Source organism: Aspergillus undulatus, assembly GCF_047715775.1.
Source record: "Aspergillus undulatus strain CBS 261.88 unplaced genomic scaffold BDV17scaffold_95, whole genome shotgun sequence".
NCBI classification, from domain to species: Eukaryota; Fungi; Ascomycota; class Eurotiomycetes; order Eurotiales; family Aspergillaceae; genus Aspergillus; species Aspergillus undulatus.
The window spans coordinates 48,210-64,980 of record NW_027396699.1 but is presented as its reverse complement, the minus strand read 5'-3'; the positions used below and the strand labels follow the sequence as shown (position 1 = coordinate 64,980).

Sequence of the window (16,771 nt, the reverse complement as noted above, 5' to 3'; positions counted from 1 at the left end):
CGCCAAGACTGAACCCTAGAACCACCAAACTTGGGCGTTCCAACGCCTGTAGGTTACAGCCATGGTACAAACCAGCAGGCTTTTATATTCATGGACCTTGATCTTCTGATTCAATAATTTAATGCAAAACTCCAAGCATGCGGTTTAATCGGGGACATGATAAACCACTGGATTCAGGCAGGATCCTGGTCCTCGGTCTCTATAGGATCAGGGCTGCTTGGTAGTTTAGGTTCGGGTTCTCCCTGCATAGCTAATTATTATAAATACTACTATGTTTTTTGCTACCAGGTAGTTATTTAATACCCTGGCCTGCCCTTCCTCCATGGCTAATTAGTCTAGGTACGGATAATAAATAATAAAATTTACTACTATAGGTAGATATAATCCTGGATACTCTTCTTATCTATATACACCCGTAGTGGCTAGTATAGCGTCTGGTTTGGCATCATGCTGATGGCGGCTATCCGGATTCTATTTCCACAATGCTGCACGGTGAACTGGCTGCGGCGGGCTAACTAGTTTATAGTATCCTATATAGCTCGCGTTGCTCGGCTAACAGGGTCTTACTAGTCAGGATCAGGCGTGGCTACTATATCTAATAAATCCTAGTAACTGACCATTTCCTTGGCCAAATACCGCGCCTACCGGGTTATCCATAGCTATAGATTGGCATCGTGCAGCTTGCTAGCTTCTACTACTTGGCTAGCAGCCTCCTGCTTATCCGCGGCGGCCCGCGCCTTGATTTCGGCCACAATCTATTCTCGTGAATTAGCCAGGGCCGGGGGCTCTTCAGGTTCAGGATCCTGTGATTAAATATAGACTAAATAGGAGTTCTTCTGCTTAGATTAAAAAAAAAAAATACTATATTTTATTTATTTATCTCTTTATCTATCTATTATATTGCTGTCTATGTCTATTAATCATGGTTAATCTTAATACTAATACATGGTTACTTAGCTAGCCGTCCTTCCAAGGGATCTTCGCCAGGGCGCTTGCGAGGGCCAAGGTAGGTCTTAAATCCCAGGAACCTGTGCTATTTATAGCTTATTACCTAGTATTATTACTAGCAGCCTTCTATGTGCCCCGGTACCTCCTGCAGTCCCCGTGCATAGACTATCCCCGCGATCCAGGACCTATAGCTAGCCTGCTTGGTAAATACCGCGCTATCTATCTTACTATAATCCCGCTTGAAGCTACCGTACTTCAGGTATACACTGGAGATAGCAATCACTGCATGGCAGTAGGACAAGATATTTAGCTTAGTCTGCAGGTATATTTGCACCTCCTGCTATAGTACCTTCTATAAGTAATTACTAGCCTAGTAACTATCCCCCGCGGGCCAGAGAAATAGCAATATAGCACCATGGTAACCATGGACTAGCTACTCGAGTACCTCATAGAAAGGTAGTACTAGCTAGAGATAGTAGATTACTAGCTCGCTGACTACTTTAGGAAAGTACTGGTAGATAATCTTGGTAGTATTATTAACTAAATACCCCTTGTAGTAGGTAATTACCGTGCTAACAAGCCTGTATTTAATAAAGATATTATGGTAGCAGCCTTGCAGGGTGTTATAGTAACGCAGGCTTAGTAGCTTAGTAGCACGCGCTGGCTAAGTACTAGTAATATATACTAGTAGAAGCAGGCGCTTCAGAAACTAATTAACCTGCCGCAGGTACTGGTCTACAGGCCCCTTATACTACAGGACCTTATCTACCTGTCTATCCTGGTAGACCTCTAGGAACTCCTCCTGTAGCTACTCTACCTTGAGTACATGGTTTAGTAGCTAGCACTCCCCTGGTATTAGCAGGGCGGCCTTGGTCTAGGGATACTGTAAGAAGTTCTAGCTATACTAGTTATTAGTTAGGTTATCCTGTAGCTTATACAGGGCTAGCCACGGGACTACCTCCTTACAGGTCTTATCCTTATATAGCAGGAATAGGTCTTCTAGCTTAGCCTAGCCCCGGGTAACTTGGCCCGTGATAAATTCCTAAAACCCATGTATACTTAGCTATAGGTCCTTGTAGCTCAGGGTCTGCTTATTATTATTCTAGTAAATATAGCTTATACTAGTAGTACTGTTCTGGATCTTCTTGCCGTACGTGCAGAGCCGTGTAATCTAGCTAAAAGGGGCGTGTACCCTATATACCAGGAACTGCTCACGTATCTGGTCCAGGGTATCCGCTGGATAGCTAACCTAGCCGGCCTCGGCCTCGCGGACTACCTATAATAAAACAAGTATCTATACTATCTTGACCAGGCTAGACAGGTAGTTAGTATACTAGCAGGGATCCTGGAAGACCTGCTAGGCAGGATTTATTCCCAGGACCGCGAGGAAGCTAACCAGGGTGCTCTGGAAGAGATCCCCCTTCAGGGAATAGTCTAGTAGCGCGATAGAGAGGTCTAGGCAGGCCTGATCTAGCTAGTATTATAGCTATATCTTGCGAGGGGATACCAGGGGCTTTAAAACATGTACTATAGGAAATAATAATATTAATAATAGTAGTAGGTCCTTTACCCGTGGTACTAGCCAGTGAGGAAGTAGCAGGGATAGCAGTAATAGTAATAGTATATATAGTCATGCCCCTTCCTCCATGGGGGTAAGTAGCTACTAACTATACTTCTCTATCCGGTCTAGCGCGGCTAGCTGCGCGGTATTAAGCTAATAGCACAGGCAGATTTCCTGGTCTAGCTAGCTACTACAGTAGGTAAAGCAGACTAACTGCTGCCAGACCTGGCAGTACTAGTAGTAGGTTTTAGGCCACAGGTAGATCTAGATAGGTTAGTTCTATATACCTGGCTAGCTATAGAAGGTATTAATCTAGACCTGGTTAAATTTATTAATCTAGCCGCTATAAATTACCTAGTAGGCCTGGCTAACTAGCCACTGCACGCTAGTGCTGATTTTGACTAGCAGCAGCTTAGTGTCCGCGTCCGGTATACTACCAAGCAGGGCCATGTTAGTTAGATCCTGCCCGCGTAGATACTCTAGCCAGCAGGTTAGCTCTAGCTACAGGGAGACCTTGGTCAGGTAAGTATCTAGTACTAGTACCTGGCTATTTACTAGCTTAGTAGCTATCTCCCCTGCCCGCAGGGCTTGGTCCACGCGCGCCCGGATTAACTCCGCCGGGGTTAATATAGAGACAGCAGTCTGCCAGCATGGTAGTAGTATAATTATTATAGTAGCCAGGGTTACCTTAAAGAAATAGCTACTAGCTCGGGTATAATAGAAATACTAGTAGCTTATAATCTAATCTATAATACAGGTAGCCTTCTTAGCGCGGGTCTATATAATAATAAGCCTGCCGTGTTTCTAGTAACTATCCTAATCCTTATATTCCTCGTAGTAGTAATTCTATATTACTTTTAGCACCCGGGTGATTTTAGGATAGTATGGATAGCTATAGCCCTGGTAGACTAGTAACCCAGGCACGGGTAGGTCCCCCGGGGTAGGCTAGCAGCAGGGCTCCTGGCACGGGTTAACCTATAGCTACTGGAGTATCTTCGCGAGGGCTGTCTCGCAGAGGGTAACCGTGGCCGCAGACAGGTGGCTGCGGTAGCAGGTGCGCAGGTAAGTAAGCAGTGTAGTTAGCAAGATAGTATAGTAGCAGCGAGGCGCGGTACAGATCCAGACCTGGTAGGTAGGGTTATAGAGGAAGAGATCCATGACCAGTAGTAGTAACCAGGAATATAGAGATCCAATACTAACACGGCGACGCTACCGATAGGCGTCCTATAGATACATATATCGATGATGCTTTCGAGCATTTCTCCACCAAGAGACGGCAGAAGGGCATGTACGACGCGCCCACGGAGCCTGACAGGCTGTTCCAGACTGACGCGACTCACCGCGAATCGAAGAAAAACAATTGTGTCAATTGTGAGGGCCTCCCCATCGTGAAAAGACAGGCCCGCAACTTCGCAGATCCCGAAGTGCATTACGGTCTCATCGCATCTGGGAACGCGGAGATGCGGTCCGCTCGAGACCGCGATAAGCTTCGTGGCAAAGAAGGCGTTGCTTGATTTGAGATGGAAGCCGCTGGCCTCATGGATACTTTCCCATGCCTCGTCATCCGTGGTGTCTGCGACTACTCTGGTAGCCACAAGAACAAGGATTGGCAGCCGTACTCTGCACTTGCCACGGCCGCATATGCGAAGGATCTCCTCCGTGTTATTCTTCCCAAACATGTCAAAGATACGCCAACTGCCGCGGACAAAATTGAGCCCAAACAGCCATCTCCATCTCCGGGAAAGCCAGACGTTAAAGAAGGTGCAAAGTCTGACAAGGGTCACTGTTTCGTTGGCCTTGTAAGAGCAGACGATGTTGACCGGGTCCACTCATCACGGCGGACAGAATTCAAAGCTGATCTACAACACCTTCTTCGTGCGCTGGTTGCGGGGCTCGGTGACGACTTTTCAAAACGCAGCGCAGATTATCGAATCTTTATGGAAAAGTATTCGCTCGTCCGAATTGGCACTGGTCTCAAGGGAGTTATCATAGCATGTTTGATGGGTTTTCTCAAACCCAGGCGAATGAGGTAGCCACCTCTTCAAGCCATTCCGACATGTACCGGCTGCGCGCCGCTAGGGCCAATGCATTCTGCTATTGCAATGAGGATGGGGCTGCTGAGATACTTGTTGTTTAAGATACCATCGTGCGGCTACAGCAATATATTGATGGGTGAGGTCGCACTAGGCATGACTTTCCATGGCCTATTGCAGACTTCAATTCGCCCGTATTAATCCGGCCCTGGTGCATCATAAGTATAGAACCATAGGCCTTATAAGTTCATCCTTTCTGTTGTGATGTTTGGAAAACGTCATACAGTGAGTGGATAACCAAGCTTGGACCCTATCCAGACCTTCGCTTAGTGAATTATCTCGATCCACAGAATCCCAATTCCCCTCCATCCCAGATCAACCCACAACCAGCCACCATGGTCTACACAATCGTTGTCCGAACGTACTCCTCTCCTTTGTATTCTCGGGAAGTAATCACTACAGTAGCTAAAAGTGATACGATTCATGCAGACATGCGCGCCAAGCCCGACCAGGAGAGCATCTCCAAGCTAGCCGCGAAGCTGCAAGAGGCGTCCGGCGTGTACTCCAAGGACAAGGAGACTCTGTCGTGGTTCGTCACGCAGTCGGTCCACGACAAGCAGGATTTCTGCATTGTCGAGCGCTACCTGAACGAGGGCTCTCAGAAGTACCACCTGGAGAACCCGGACTGGCAGACGTTCGACCCGTGTGTGATTCCGCTGCTGGAGAAGGACATGGATCTGCAACGGTTTGGGGAAATAGAGCCGAGTGCCTAGATCGATTTGAGGGAGGATAAGATCCAGAATGGGAAATTTCGGTCGGAGGTTGTGTACTCCGTATATAGTGGAAATTGGGCATATGTACCTTGGCGGACCGCGGATTAGGGAACTCGTACTCTCCCTATGTACGGAGTAGTATACTGCCATCCCCGTGCTCCCGATTCCTAAACACCTCTGGACATTATTCTATTATTAGTCTACCACTTTCTTCACTAGCATACAACACAGTGGACCCTGAAAGGAATCGGTGCACAGCCTCAGCCACGTACTGCGAACATCATGCCCGCGAGATCGGACTTGTGGCGGGCGCCAGTACCAAACCGTCAATCTTGATGATCAGGGTAATTACGATCCCCATATTAGTGCTATTCCCATACTAGTGCTATTTGTAGGCCAAAGTCCGCGGACTTGTGTATTATGAAGATCTGCGCCTTGACTAGACCGGTGAACTTTAATCTGGACATGAACTTGGCATTTGACAAGGTGCTTCTGCCCCAGGGAATATATTTTAAGCTGCAAAGGTCAAGTTAAGGCCTGGCCAGATTTCAGATTTGTCGCAAGAAGTATGCACGTGCAGAGTATGATTGGTTTGCAGCTTGCATAATGTCCTCGACTACGGATAATATGCTTTATAATTAGACACTTCGTAGATTAATTAGAGAGTGACAATCATCTGTAGCGCGTCCGAGGTATCCTGCTGGAGATCTTCATTTGACATGATCGTGGCTAAACTGCAGGGGTACAGGCCATAGCCTTTCCAACAACCACATGGAACGGCTGAACCATAGCGTATCATCATTTCTAGTGCCCTGGTGGGGTAATCTGACTCAGTTCGACGCTAGAGAGTTCTTGACTTGCATCTGTCGTACCCCCACCGGTAAGCAACAACAGCAAAGAACCTGCGGCAAAGAATGAAGTACACCGTAGAGGCAGTATATAGAACCAAGACCATCGGGCTACACATCATATCCGTTCGAATGGCCTGCGTCTTCTCTGTCACATTTTCTATAGGGGACGCTCTTTGTCAGTTGCATCAATCAGCGTTACCAACGACGTGGTGATGCTAAAGTAGAGTTGATCTCCATAGCTTACTTGGAAATGTCAACGATGAGCTGCCGCTAAAATGCACTTAATCTCCATCTACCCTGAGCTCCATACTCCAGCTTGGTAATGAACCTGCTGCTCCGTGGGTCTGCCGCGTGGAGCACGTCATCTACATGTCGCCGAGGAGGACACCCCTCCCAATATAAGAGTACACAACTGCTCAAGGAACGTAGAAACTCTCCAGTAAATTATTCTAGCGCACCAGTTTTCCTATCAGCTAACTCCAATTTCATTTCTCAGAGCTATGTGTGAACGATAATAATGAATCTGGCCAATGATCCGAACCATTTGCCCGGCCGGTTGGCCATTGGGAAAGGTAACAGCCTGGTTACTATTCAGCATTTGCAAGACCCTTCTTTGGGAGCCCATGGGCCCAGACAGGACTATTCTCTAGGTGATCCTGTACTCCGACCAAAAAGACGCGGCGGTTCGAGTGTGCTTGCATGGGGGAAAGACCACCTTCCACTAAAGAGCATTCTGTCCAAAAAACGACTCGATAACGACGACCCTCCTGATATTCTCGAGCCATGGGAGGCAGCTAGCAGACGATCCCCGGGACATTCCACGCACGAACAGGCAACGGAACAACCCTTATCACGGATACACTTATCACGCAGTAATAACCGCTTGAAGCCCTGTGACTGCCCGTCTCAAGGACCCCTCTGTACGGTCCCGTCAGTCAGCACAACCACCACCGGTGACGACGTCGACACCGCAGCTCAGTCGACCACCCTGGGAAGCAAGAATATGGGATGGGCGAGTGGGCTGGAGAAGCAAGCTATGACTGTCATAAGCAATCCTTACCTTCTCTCCGTCAACACATTCGCAGCAATTCCTGGCTCAAACTCATCACAAAGCAACCTATATTTCAAAAAGGGCTCTGGGGTTGACTGCAGATGTCCCATTACAGCGTCAAGCCTCAACGAAACCGTCATAACTATTCAGTACCCCTCTACGATAACGACCAACGACAATCGCGATCCCGGAACCATGAAAACAATTCGTCGGAAGCCTATTGCTTCCAAACCTTCCGATAATGGCTCGGTATCAACACCTCCAGCTTCCCTGCTGTGTTCACCCGAGCAAGAAAAGCAAAACCGCATCGAGCGACTCGAAAAGAGGAGAGCTTACCTGGCTCGCCGAAGGGAATCTATAGAGAAAGCCCTTCACAAACTAACGTGGTATTCGCAGCCCTGCTCTACCCTTGATTTCATGAAAGCGACTCAAGAGGTTAAGAAGACTACCACTAGGCTTCACTCCGACTTGGCTGATGTCAGGAGAGAGGAGCATGATATTGGCTTGCATCTCTTCCTAGTGTTGAAAACTCAGGACGAAAAGAATTATTGTGGTGGTGGGAGTACGAGCTTGTGGGTTAGTCGAGTCACTCGTTAGAATTATCTTTGATATACACCCTCCGTCATTCCTTTCTATCTTATTCTTTTATTTCTTCCCTTTGCCTATATTTCGGTATTGAGCGTTTCTTTTGCTTTTTGTTTATTGGGCTTACCTGTAAATATTATCCCAGAGTTCTTTTCACTGGATTTTCTAATCTTAATTCAATCAGTTACTGAATAACACTACAGAATAATTCGCATGCCAGTATGACTATTTGTCTCACGGAGCCACCACCATTACACCCTCGTCGCATTCATGGGAACAAAGTCTCTCCTCGTCATCGATGCTATTGATTCTGGGGGGCATATTCAATAATCATATCATATCTCCCATCGTATCACTTTGTGGTCTCGTGGAGGAAGCTATCCTGAGAAGCGCGCTGAAATTGCTGGTGAATAGAATATGTCGTGGTGAGATCAACCCTACAGTACAATTATGCAAGAAAGACTATTCTGGGAAATAGACATCTCCCTGAGTATGGACCAAACATAATGATCGAGACGCGTGGTCTTCTTTTGCATTACTTCACCACCATCCATCTCCAAAAAACAAGATGGCTCGTGTCGAGTCGGTGATGTTTCTGTATAGGCTTCGACGTTCATTCGCATGGCGCAAGGCCTGGTACTGTAAGCAGTGCAACTGAGAGCTATGGAAGCGACTGGCACTTTTGATAACCAATACGGAATTGTTCTGCTGGCTGCCGGTTCCTGTTTACATATGCTTCGTACTTCTCCTGAGCAGCTGCTATCATTGTTTGGGCTGCCTCTGCCGCTTCCTTAAGTTTGGAGTTAATAGCTTCTCCTCGAGTAACTGGCGTCCTGCCTTCTGTTCTTAAAGGCTCTTCTATTTCGATAGGCTCAATGTTATAGCCGTGAGATGCAAAGAACGGGCTTATACCAGTAACAGATAATGTACGGCCATTAATTGCCAGCATCGCAACAGGCAGAAGTTGCTCCCAATCATCCTGGTAGTATGAGACAAAACATAGTAGATAGACTTTCAACTCCTGGTTTATCCATTCAGTGGATCCGTCTGTTCCTAGATGGAATGCTATAATAGCCTTCTAGTAATCCTCAATGGAGAGCAGATTCGTTTCCTTATTAGAGAGGCAAATTGAGGGCCTCTGTCTGACACAGTAGCTGAAGGAGGTCGATGGTGTTGAAATAGACATTCCATTAATGAATCCACAACTGCTTTGACTGTTATTTCTTTCATGGCCTTAAAGATGCAGCTCTTGAACAGTCGACCTGTAATCACTATCACGAATGTAGCCCCTGACTTGGACAGAGTTAAGTCAGTTATGAAGTCGATAGATATCTCACTCCATTGACGCTCAGGAATAGGTAATGGTTTTAAAAGACCACGTCCCTTCTCCCTCCATATAGCTTTGCTGCCACAGGTGTCACAGTTAGGAAGGAACTGCCGTATATCTTGTGACAAACCTAGCCAAGTGAATCTTCTGTTGATGATTGCCTTTAAGAGGTCACGGCTATAAGGAGCGTTTTAGATAGTAAACAGTTGGGCTAGGAGCAAAAGACTAGAATTCTAGGACGTCAGTCCTAGAGCCGCGCTCACTTATATAGAAGGTTGCTGTATAGCGCCATAACAACTAGACTGCGGCAACATCCGCGATATATCCAAATCCGCATATCCGCGGTATGGATGTAATCTGATATCCAAATATCCGCAACGATACGATATGGATAGTAAAAGGTATCCGCAGTGCGGATTTGGATATCCTGTGGATAGACAAACAGTGCAAACTTGACTGAATCTGTTGCTACATAATTTATGCCTGTTTGTATGTAATTTATAGGTTAGGGGGCTATGAGCGTCAGCCTAGGTGTAAATTACTCGATATCAACCACTAATAATATCAAAGAATGAAGGTCTGATTTCTCAATCTAGCTGCAATGGGTGGTTTAAATACACAGATAATAATCAGTAATCTAGCCGGAAACAGCAACTAGAAGAGACATAACTTTTGAACCGTGGAAATAGCAGAAAATTCTGCATAAGTTTTGGCAAACGGACGTCGTCGTTCCGATATCCTAAATAGGCAGGTCTCACATACGACTAGCGGTCGACATATTCTAAGTTCTGTACTAATACAGGTAGCAGAACCAGCACAGGTAATAACTATAGCAAGTCTTATATAATAAGGTCTAGTATCAATATATATTTTATCTATATTCAAGCGTAGAATTATATAAAATACCATGTGGTACTAGCAAGCCCGTCACGACTAAAATAAGTATATATCACTAATCTTAACAGTAAATTATATATCCTGTGTCAGGCTAGATTAGCTTAATCTAGCAAGAATTATACTAGTATAGATAATAATAAGTTATTTATATTATATCCGCATAGAATTATATATAGATAAAGATAGCAACTCAGGTATCTGGTATCCGCATGGATACGATATGGATAGCATTTGCTTTCTGATATCCGCGGATATGCCGCAGTCTACACCCGTGTGTACTAGAACAGTAGGGAAGCATCGCAACGTGCCACGGATATAACTTACGAAACATTCTCACAATCACTAAGGGGTATAAGGTGTGGAAAATAACCTAGAAGGTTTCCATAGTATCTATCGTCAGCATTAGCTACAAGAGAAGCTGGAACTTATCCAGGATCGGACACCGGAAGCCAAGCGGAATTATAACAAATCTGTTCGTGAACTGCGCAATGAGAAGCAAGGACAACAGAATCGACGAATCCGAGAGAACCTCGAACGCTACAAAAACGAGCAACCAGTGATTGACCTGGAACAGCAGCTGGCTGGGAAGCTGGTGACCTATATGTTTGCTAATTTCGTCTTACAAATGCTTTGAGCTCGGCAAAAATCTTTGATTGGGTTGAGCTCGGGAGAATATGGTGGTAAGTACAACAAATCTACACCAGCATTTGAGTGTAGTTCGATTATACGGTCAGTATGGTAAAAGGATGCGTTATCTAACCCTAAGAACAGACTTCGGGCTTAGCCATCTAACACAACGATGGTGAAGTTGTTCAACAAACTCTTCAAACATTTTTACATCTGTCAAGCCTTGGAAGTCTCGTAACATCAGAATGCCATTCTGGCGGTATGCGAGCAATATACAGTGGAAACTTTCCACAGTCTACCTGGGTACAGCCTTCAACCTCACTCCCTCAGCCGACGTCTCCAACCAAACCTCCATCTTCCTCGACGTATCCTCCATCCCCTTCAGCGTCGGATCCGCCTTCAGTGGTGAAGGCGCATCAACAGTTAAATCCGAGAATAACAGCGCCAAAGGCGACGACTTCCAGATATACTGATTGCGCGTGTGCAGGATCGTAATAAGCAGGAAGAAACCGCTAAGCAGAACCAACGCGCCCGGCAGAATCATCCACGGCCAGCGCACATGCACGAATGACTGCACTGTCCAGGAAATCCCTGTAACTGTTGCGTCGCAGACTTTTGATCGCGCTTGTAGTGTTAACGAGGATGCGAGCGATTCGAACATTGAGGCGATATCGGTGTAGTTCCCTTGCGTGCCGTAGACGGCTTCGAGGGTTTCTGGTTTCCAGCTTGGTCGGTTGCTTATGAAGAGAGAGCCTTTGCCTTGGAGTAATGGTGACAGGGAATTTGACATGGCCAGACGGCTTAGCCAGTTGACTTTGTAGACGCAATCTTCTGTGTTATTCATGTATGGTTTTTCGCAGCGTGTCCCATTGACGTAGCAGACGTCTGGTGTAAGGACAAAGTTCTCCGTGGCAGCCATCGAGGATGATGAGGTATTAGACGCAGTCGAGACTGAAGTGCGCGTTTCTGAGAATTCACCTTCTCGCACAATAGCCTCGTACGTCTCGATACAGTAGTAGAGCGCGCATTCTGTTGCGCTGATCGCGGTTGCTCCGTAGCCTGCTGAGCTGATGGCAGTGAAGTTGAGGATGAGCGGTAGGTCTGCTGCAGCCAACTCGATAAAGTCTAGTCCCGTCGTGGCGTTCATCAAATACACCATGTTCTCGGCGGTGGTGAAAGAGAATCGGTTAGGTAGCGTGTAGTGGTACTCGCTCAGCATTGTTCCAAGCGGTGTCTTGGATAGCTGAAGGGAGTCAGTGATATTGATGCAGCGACTGCAAAACCCAAGAGACTGGTACGGTGCAAACGTGCAGTTCCCCGTTGGGCAGTTTGCTAGGACAGCGTTGCTGCTGGGACTTTGGTTCTGGTAAATCCCAGAATAGATTGCGCCCGCAGTTTCAAGCGGCACCTTGTTTAGTCCCGGGCCCGCGCCCTCGCCGTAATCTGTGTACGTGCTCGCGTTGCAAACCTGAATAGACGACTGGCCTGGGGCGTGCACTGAACGCATGCTGTTGCCGATGACTTGCTGGACGAACGGGTCTGTAGCGGCTGCTATGACCAGGACGAGACACCCGAATGTGACGAGATGGCTACGCTAGATTCAGTGTCAGATCAAAGAAGGACCAGGATAGCGCTCACCGAGGTAGGAATCGGAATAGAACGACAAAAGCACCCATGACCCCGCGACTGGCAGCATCGAGGAGCGCAAGATCACTCAGCTTGTTTCCATCGCGGAACCAGGACCATTTCAGTTGAGCGAGAGACTCGGTCAGGATGAATGCCATGGTAGCTTTCATGACCGTGCTGAGGACGGAAACAAGCGCGTTGATGGTAATGCCGTACGGCCATTGGGGCATTGGTCTGCCATCATAGTAGAACAGTACCGCGATGATTGCAACAAGAAAGACAATCGAGGTGAGACACCCTAGGATCTCCAGGGTCCAGTTTGCTCCCCAGAATTTCCGTGTTTGAGACTGCAGGAAAACTTGTTCGGCCGATGATAGAGGTCGTTGCCGCGCTTGTTTTGAAGCCTCTGGTGTGTCGTCGAGTCGGACGTAGGAGAGTCGGTATCCATCTTTTGTTTGTTCCATCTTCGCAACTGTCCTCAGACCTCAAGAGAAGTGAAAGGTAGTTCGATATCGGGGTGAGCCAGGGATACTGCTGAAAATAAAATTTCTCGTTAGAGTGAGCTACAGTTTGATTTCCTCATCGGGCCCACAGCTGAAACTAGGGCCGTGAAGCGTGGAGAGACACCGCGACGATATTTGAGGTCCAAGTAAATCCATTCCCGGCCCAGTATAGCGTCGGAGACGTTACTGGGTTATGACCCATGCGATGCTGTCCATCATCGTATCAAGATAGGCTATTCAGAGCTTTGGTGGGCCCTATGGGTCTTCTACAGTTAACGGGTCTTGCAGATCTTGTGGTTTTGCACCCCGAGCAGCTAGCCACAACCATTGACTAGCTTGAGCGGGTTTGCGTTGTGGACAATTGGGTGCCAGCCCACGGTAGCATGGATCGACGAGGAATCCTCGAGAAAAGCCAACATGAAATCCTGCGTTGTTTCCGAGTTGCCTACTTTGAGCTGTGGCATCTCGCCCACACCCAGCATGCAGATGCCGAAAATCAGGAGAGAATTCGGCTAGTGAAAGGCTCGTAGTCGTGGGACTGGACGATCTCGGCGAAGTTTCCTGTCACGCGTTCAAACTTCATCTGAAGTGGACGCCGTCATGGTCGGTGCAGGCTTTGGCAGCTGCTACCTCCTCCGCAACCTCCGCAAACCGGGCTTCCGCGTCTGCGTCTTTGAAGAAGCCCAGAGTCTGGGGGGGCATAATCGATATCCTGCCGCACGGGTCGATACAATCACCCCGTTCTACGAATTCTCAGGCCCGGAGATCTGGAATGACTGGCAATGGTCTGAATCCTACCCAGGCCAGCAGGAAAGTGGTCTTCGGACTCGATTTTTATGAGCACCGCCTCCTGTCAAACAAGTCGGCTCCTCTGTAGCCGACGTCGAATCAAATGACTTGTGCGTGCACCCAGCCGGAATGACAAAAAGATCGCCCGCGTTGACATCGACGTAGAGACTTCCATCTTCAAAGTCAACGCCCGCAGTTCCATATGTGTGCTTCTTGGGGTCGCCAGAGAGATCTGCCGTCCCCCATCGGATCCTTCCAGGCCTGGATAAAACAACCATGACTTCGTGTGTAGCCGGGTGATAGTGAGAGCGCTGGTAGCGGCCATACATCGTCAACCATTGCGCGTCCCAACCGTTCTTCTTGAACATGTCGTAGGCAAGCGTGGCGTCGATCTTTCCGTCACGGACGAAGCAGCTTCTGTACAGAAGCAGGGGCTTGGGGGAGTTTGGAATTAGGTTGGTGGGTTTAATGTCGTAGGCAAGGACTTGGGACGTCATTTTGCGGACTTAAAGGTGTATTTTAAAAGATGATAACCTTGCCCAGCATCAGAGCGCAGTTATATCTCACTAAAGAACGCATATACACCTCCATCATCCAGGGCTTGCGTCACATCGGGCGTTTTGGCCTGGCCGGGCCTCGATCGGCTTTCGATCCGGCATACACCCTAGGATACCATCAGATGCTGCTTGTCAGAGTGTGTGGGACATGCGCCGTTTTTCTGCTGTCTAGTTATCATGTAATTTTCATAGGCCACGTGGCCCAGATCCCCCGTAGCCTTGTAACTGCCAAACCAGTCCTGGTGAGACTGCAGGCTGAGGCGCGCAAAATGGAGGCATCGAGATGCAACGTTGGCGCCTTCGGGACTAGATGAAGATGCAACTGGGGCAGGGGCTCGAAAAAGCGTTGCAAATGTTGAGTAACACGTCAAGCCCCTGCTACCCTCGCGACAGTTGGTATACTTGCGGGTGGTTGATTTGACTGGCATCAATCTGGATGTAGTTGCGATTGTCAGCCTCTCGCCAGAGATCGAATCAGGATGATGTTTCACCTGTTTCAATCCGCTGTACCAGGCTTCTAAACCAATTGAAAGTCCATTAACGATGTGTGCCGGGTCCCAATTCAAGTTCCTTGCCGCTGATGCGGAGTAGAGATTCTCGTAAATCTGGCCTTGAATCTCTGCTAGTCTGATTCCCAAGACGAACGATTCGTCCCATGATCGAACCGACGCATCCGGTGAGGGAATGGAATAATGCGATCGCTAGCGCAATCTTGCATGTCCGAAGCACGGCCAAAAAGCAGCGACGCTTTCTTCTCGAAGGTATATGCACTCCAGAATAATCGACGCATGTTCTCGGCGTAGGGATACGTTGCTCCATAAACTAGGCATGACGAGAACTTCGTATGATTCAATGAAACAGTGAAAGTTCTCTACGCATGTGGTCGCATAAGTCTTGAGGCCGTACTTCCGGGACAGGATTCTGCAAAATCATAAACTCTCACAGCAAAAGGCGGAGGGCCCCTTACATGGAGGCTAGATGCCCCAATTATACTGGCTCCACAGGAAAATAAGCCTGCTGGCAGAGGCTCTCGACAAAATGATAATCGTTGACAACCTAGGAACATAGAAATACCGGGCGGTCACCTATCTGCGTCAGTGTTGACGGCTGATCTGCCCTCATTGAAATATATTTTTAGCCTCTTTCGAGATAGCAAGTACAAGTTCTAATGAGGATTGGAATGAGGGATGGAGTTGGTCTTGGAGTAGGCCGAGAAGTGGTATTGGTCGGCAGCTTCGAGCTTGGGAGGAGAATCTACAATGGCGTTCAAGTCTTGCAAGGTTGCCGAGACCCCTGCCCTTCTCCTTTGACGTTTGCATCGGGAGTGTTCTGTGTCATTGCACTCGCCATCATGGACTGGCTGATTAATGACGAGTCACCTTCAAACACCTATGGTGTGCTGCCAGCTTGAGAGATCAACTCGGAGTTGGGCGTCTGTGTAGATTTTGAGATTCTGGGGTCTCACTTGCTGGGCCGGGGTGGTGCTCTACCGAGGCCAGGCGTTGCTCAAGCTGCCGAATTTGCTCCAGCCTGCCTTTACATTAGTGACCGCTATAGCAGTTGGTCGGGGGTACTACAGCTGGTCTTCCCCGCCAGATCGTGAAGCCCGTTTCGTCCGGGCAGCTTGTTGGCAGACAATTCCAGCCGCTCGGCTGTTTGGACACGGGTTTGTTCGATCACATCAGATCTAGCTTTACGGATCAGCCCTGCCCTGGTATACTGGGATGTAAGTTATCTGTACCTTGCGAATCTTGCATCCTTCGCACTGCCAGGGTTAGCTCGCGCATGCCAAGGGTCTTTCATGGAGAAAGGCGTACCGCTCGAGGAAGCAGGGAGCGCTTGTCTTGTCTTGATCGGATTGTCTCGGCCATTCTATGTTGTCGGGGCCCCGGCGATGTGGAGGGCAAATAGTGGTGAAGACCGAAGAGTAGAGTCCAGCGAAAAACCCTATCTCTGGCCCGCGACCAGAACTATACAGGACGCCACTACTATTATATATTTATCCAGACTGTTTCGTGAACGCCCTTTTCTTGGTCACTCATACTAGTTTCAACATGTCTGTAGGTGCATCACCGTTTCAATGCGCAGATGTAGAGCAGCGACGGGCAGAGATGCCAACCAGCTTTTACCAGTTGGGTTCCTGAACATACAAAAATCAAAGTATGAACTACCTTCGCAGTTAGCCTTCCTCGATGCTAATCCGCCCAGCTCTGCATGTTGTACGCGAGCGCCAAGGAGCAGTTCAGAAACTCCCTGAACATCAAGCTTTCGATCCCTGCCGTTACCAAGGATGAACTTGAATGGAAGAACGTCCTCAGCATAGCCAGTGAGGGTCGCCTGTAAGCAAGAGCGAATCAATGCGGAAGGAGAGGTTGATGTCATAGCTTCACTGCCATAACCACTGCCTCGGCAGCAGCTCTCGAGTCTCTACAGAGTACAAAACCAGCATTGGTTGGATTTTCCCTGTTACTTTGTCTCTGTACACTACTGCTGTATCTCGAACTTACTTCTTCCGTCACTTCCACGCGTCGTGTGCTTAAAAAAACCAAATTGAACATGGATAAAAGGTGGCTCGCAGACGCCAGCTGAAGCCAAAGTCAGCCCTAGCCGGTCCGAGACAACAAAGGGGCACTGCCTAATCCA

The 16,771-nt window shown here is 48.0% G+C and overlaps 5 protein-coding genes across 5 annotated transcripts; 3 read left to right on the top strand and 2 right to left on the bottom strand.

Moving 5' to 3' along the window:
- Positions 1–4,029: 4,029 nt before the first annotated feature.
- Positions 4,030–4,542, top strand: BDV17DRAFT_296492 (uncharacterized protein; the record flags this gene model as incomplete). The annotated part of the gene is made up of 1 exon (XM_073763307.1): positions 4,030–4,542. The coding sequence occupies one exon, from the start codon at positions 4,030–4,032 to the stop codon at positions 4,540–4,542; it is 513 nt and encodes a 170-aa protein (XP_073610156.1).
- Positions 4,543–4,937: 395 nt separating this feature from the next.
- Positions 4,938–5,315, top strand: BDV17DRAFT_301903 (putative quinol monooxygenase; the record flags this gene model as incomplete). The annotated part of the gene is made up of 2 exons (XM_073764340.1): positions 4,938–4,963; positions 5,015–5,315. The coding sequence occupies 2 exons, from the start codon at positions 4,938–4,940 to the stop codon at positions 5,313–5,315; spliced, it is 327 nt and encodes a 108-aa protein (XP_073610155.1).
- A 1,368-nt stretch (positions 5,316–6,683) lies between these two features.
- BDV17DRAFT_285521 (uncharacterized protein) lies at positions 6,684–7,814 on the top strand (the record flags this gene model as incomplete). The annotated part of the gene is made up of 1 exon (XM_073760727.1): positions 6,684–7,814. One exon carries the CDS (start codon positions 6,684–6,686, stop codon positions 7,812–7,814), a length of 1,131 nt encoding a protein of 376 aa, XP_073610154.1.
- Positions 7,815–10,948: 3,134 nt separating this feature from the next.
- Positions 10,949–12,743, bottom strand: BDV17DRAFT_301902 (DUF3176 domain-containing protein; the record flags this gene model as incomplete). Its single annotated transcript, XM_073764339.1, has 2 exons — positions 10,949–12,242; positions 12,292–12,743. The coding sequence occupies 2 exons, from the start codon at positions 12,741–12,743 to the stop codon at positions 10,949–10,951; spliced, it is 1,746 nt and encodes a 581-aa protein (XP_073610153.1).
- Positions 12,744–13,576: 833 nt separating this feature from the next.
- Positions 13,577–14,068, bottom strand: BDV17DRAFT_296489 (uncharacterized protein; the record flags this gene model as incomplete). The annotated part of the gene is made up of 1 exon (XM_073763306.1): positions 13,577–14,068. One exon carries the CDS (start codon positions 14,066–14,068, stop codon positions 13,577–13,579), a length of 492 nt encoding a protein of 163 aa, XP_073610152.1.
- Between the last annotated feature and the right edge of the window lie 2,703 nt (positions 14,069–16,771).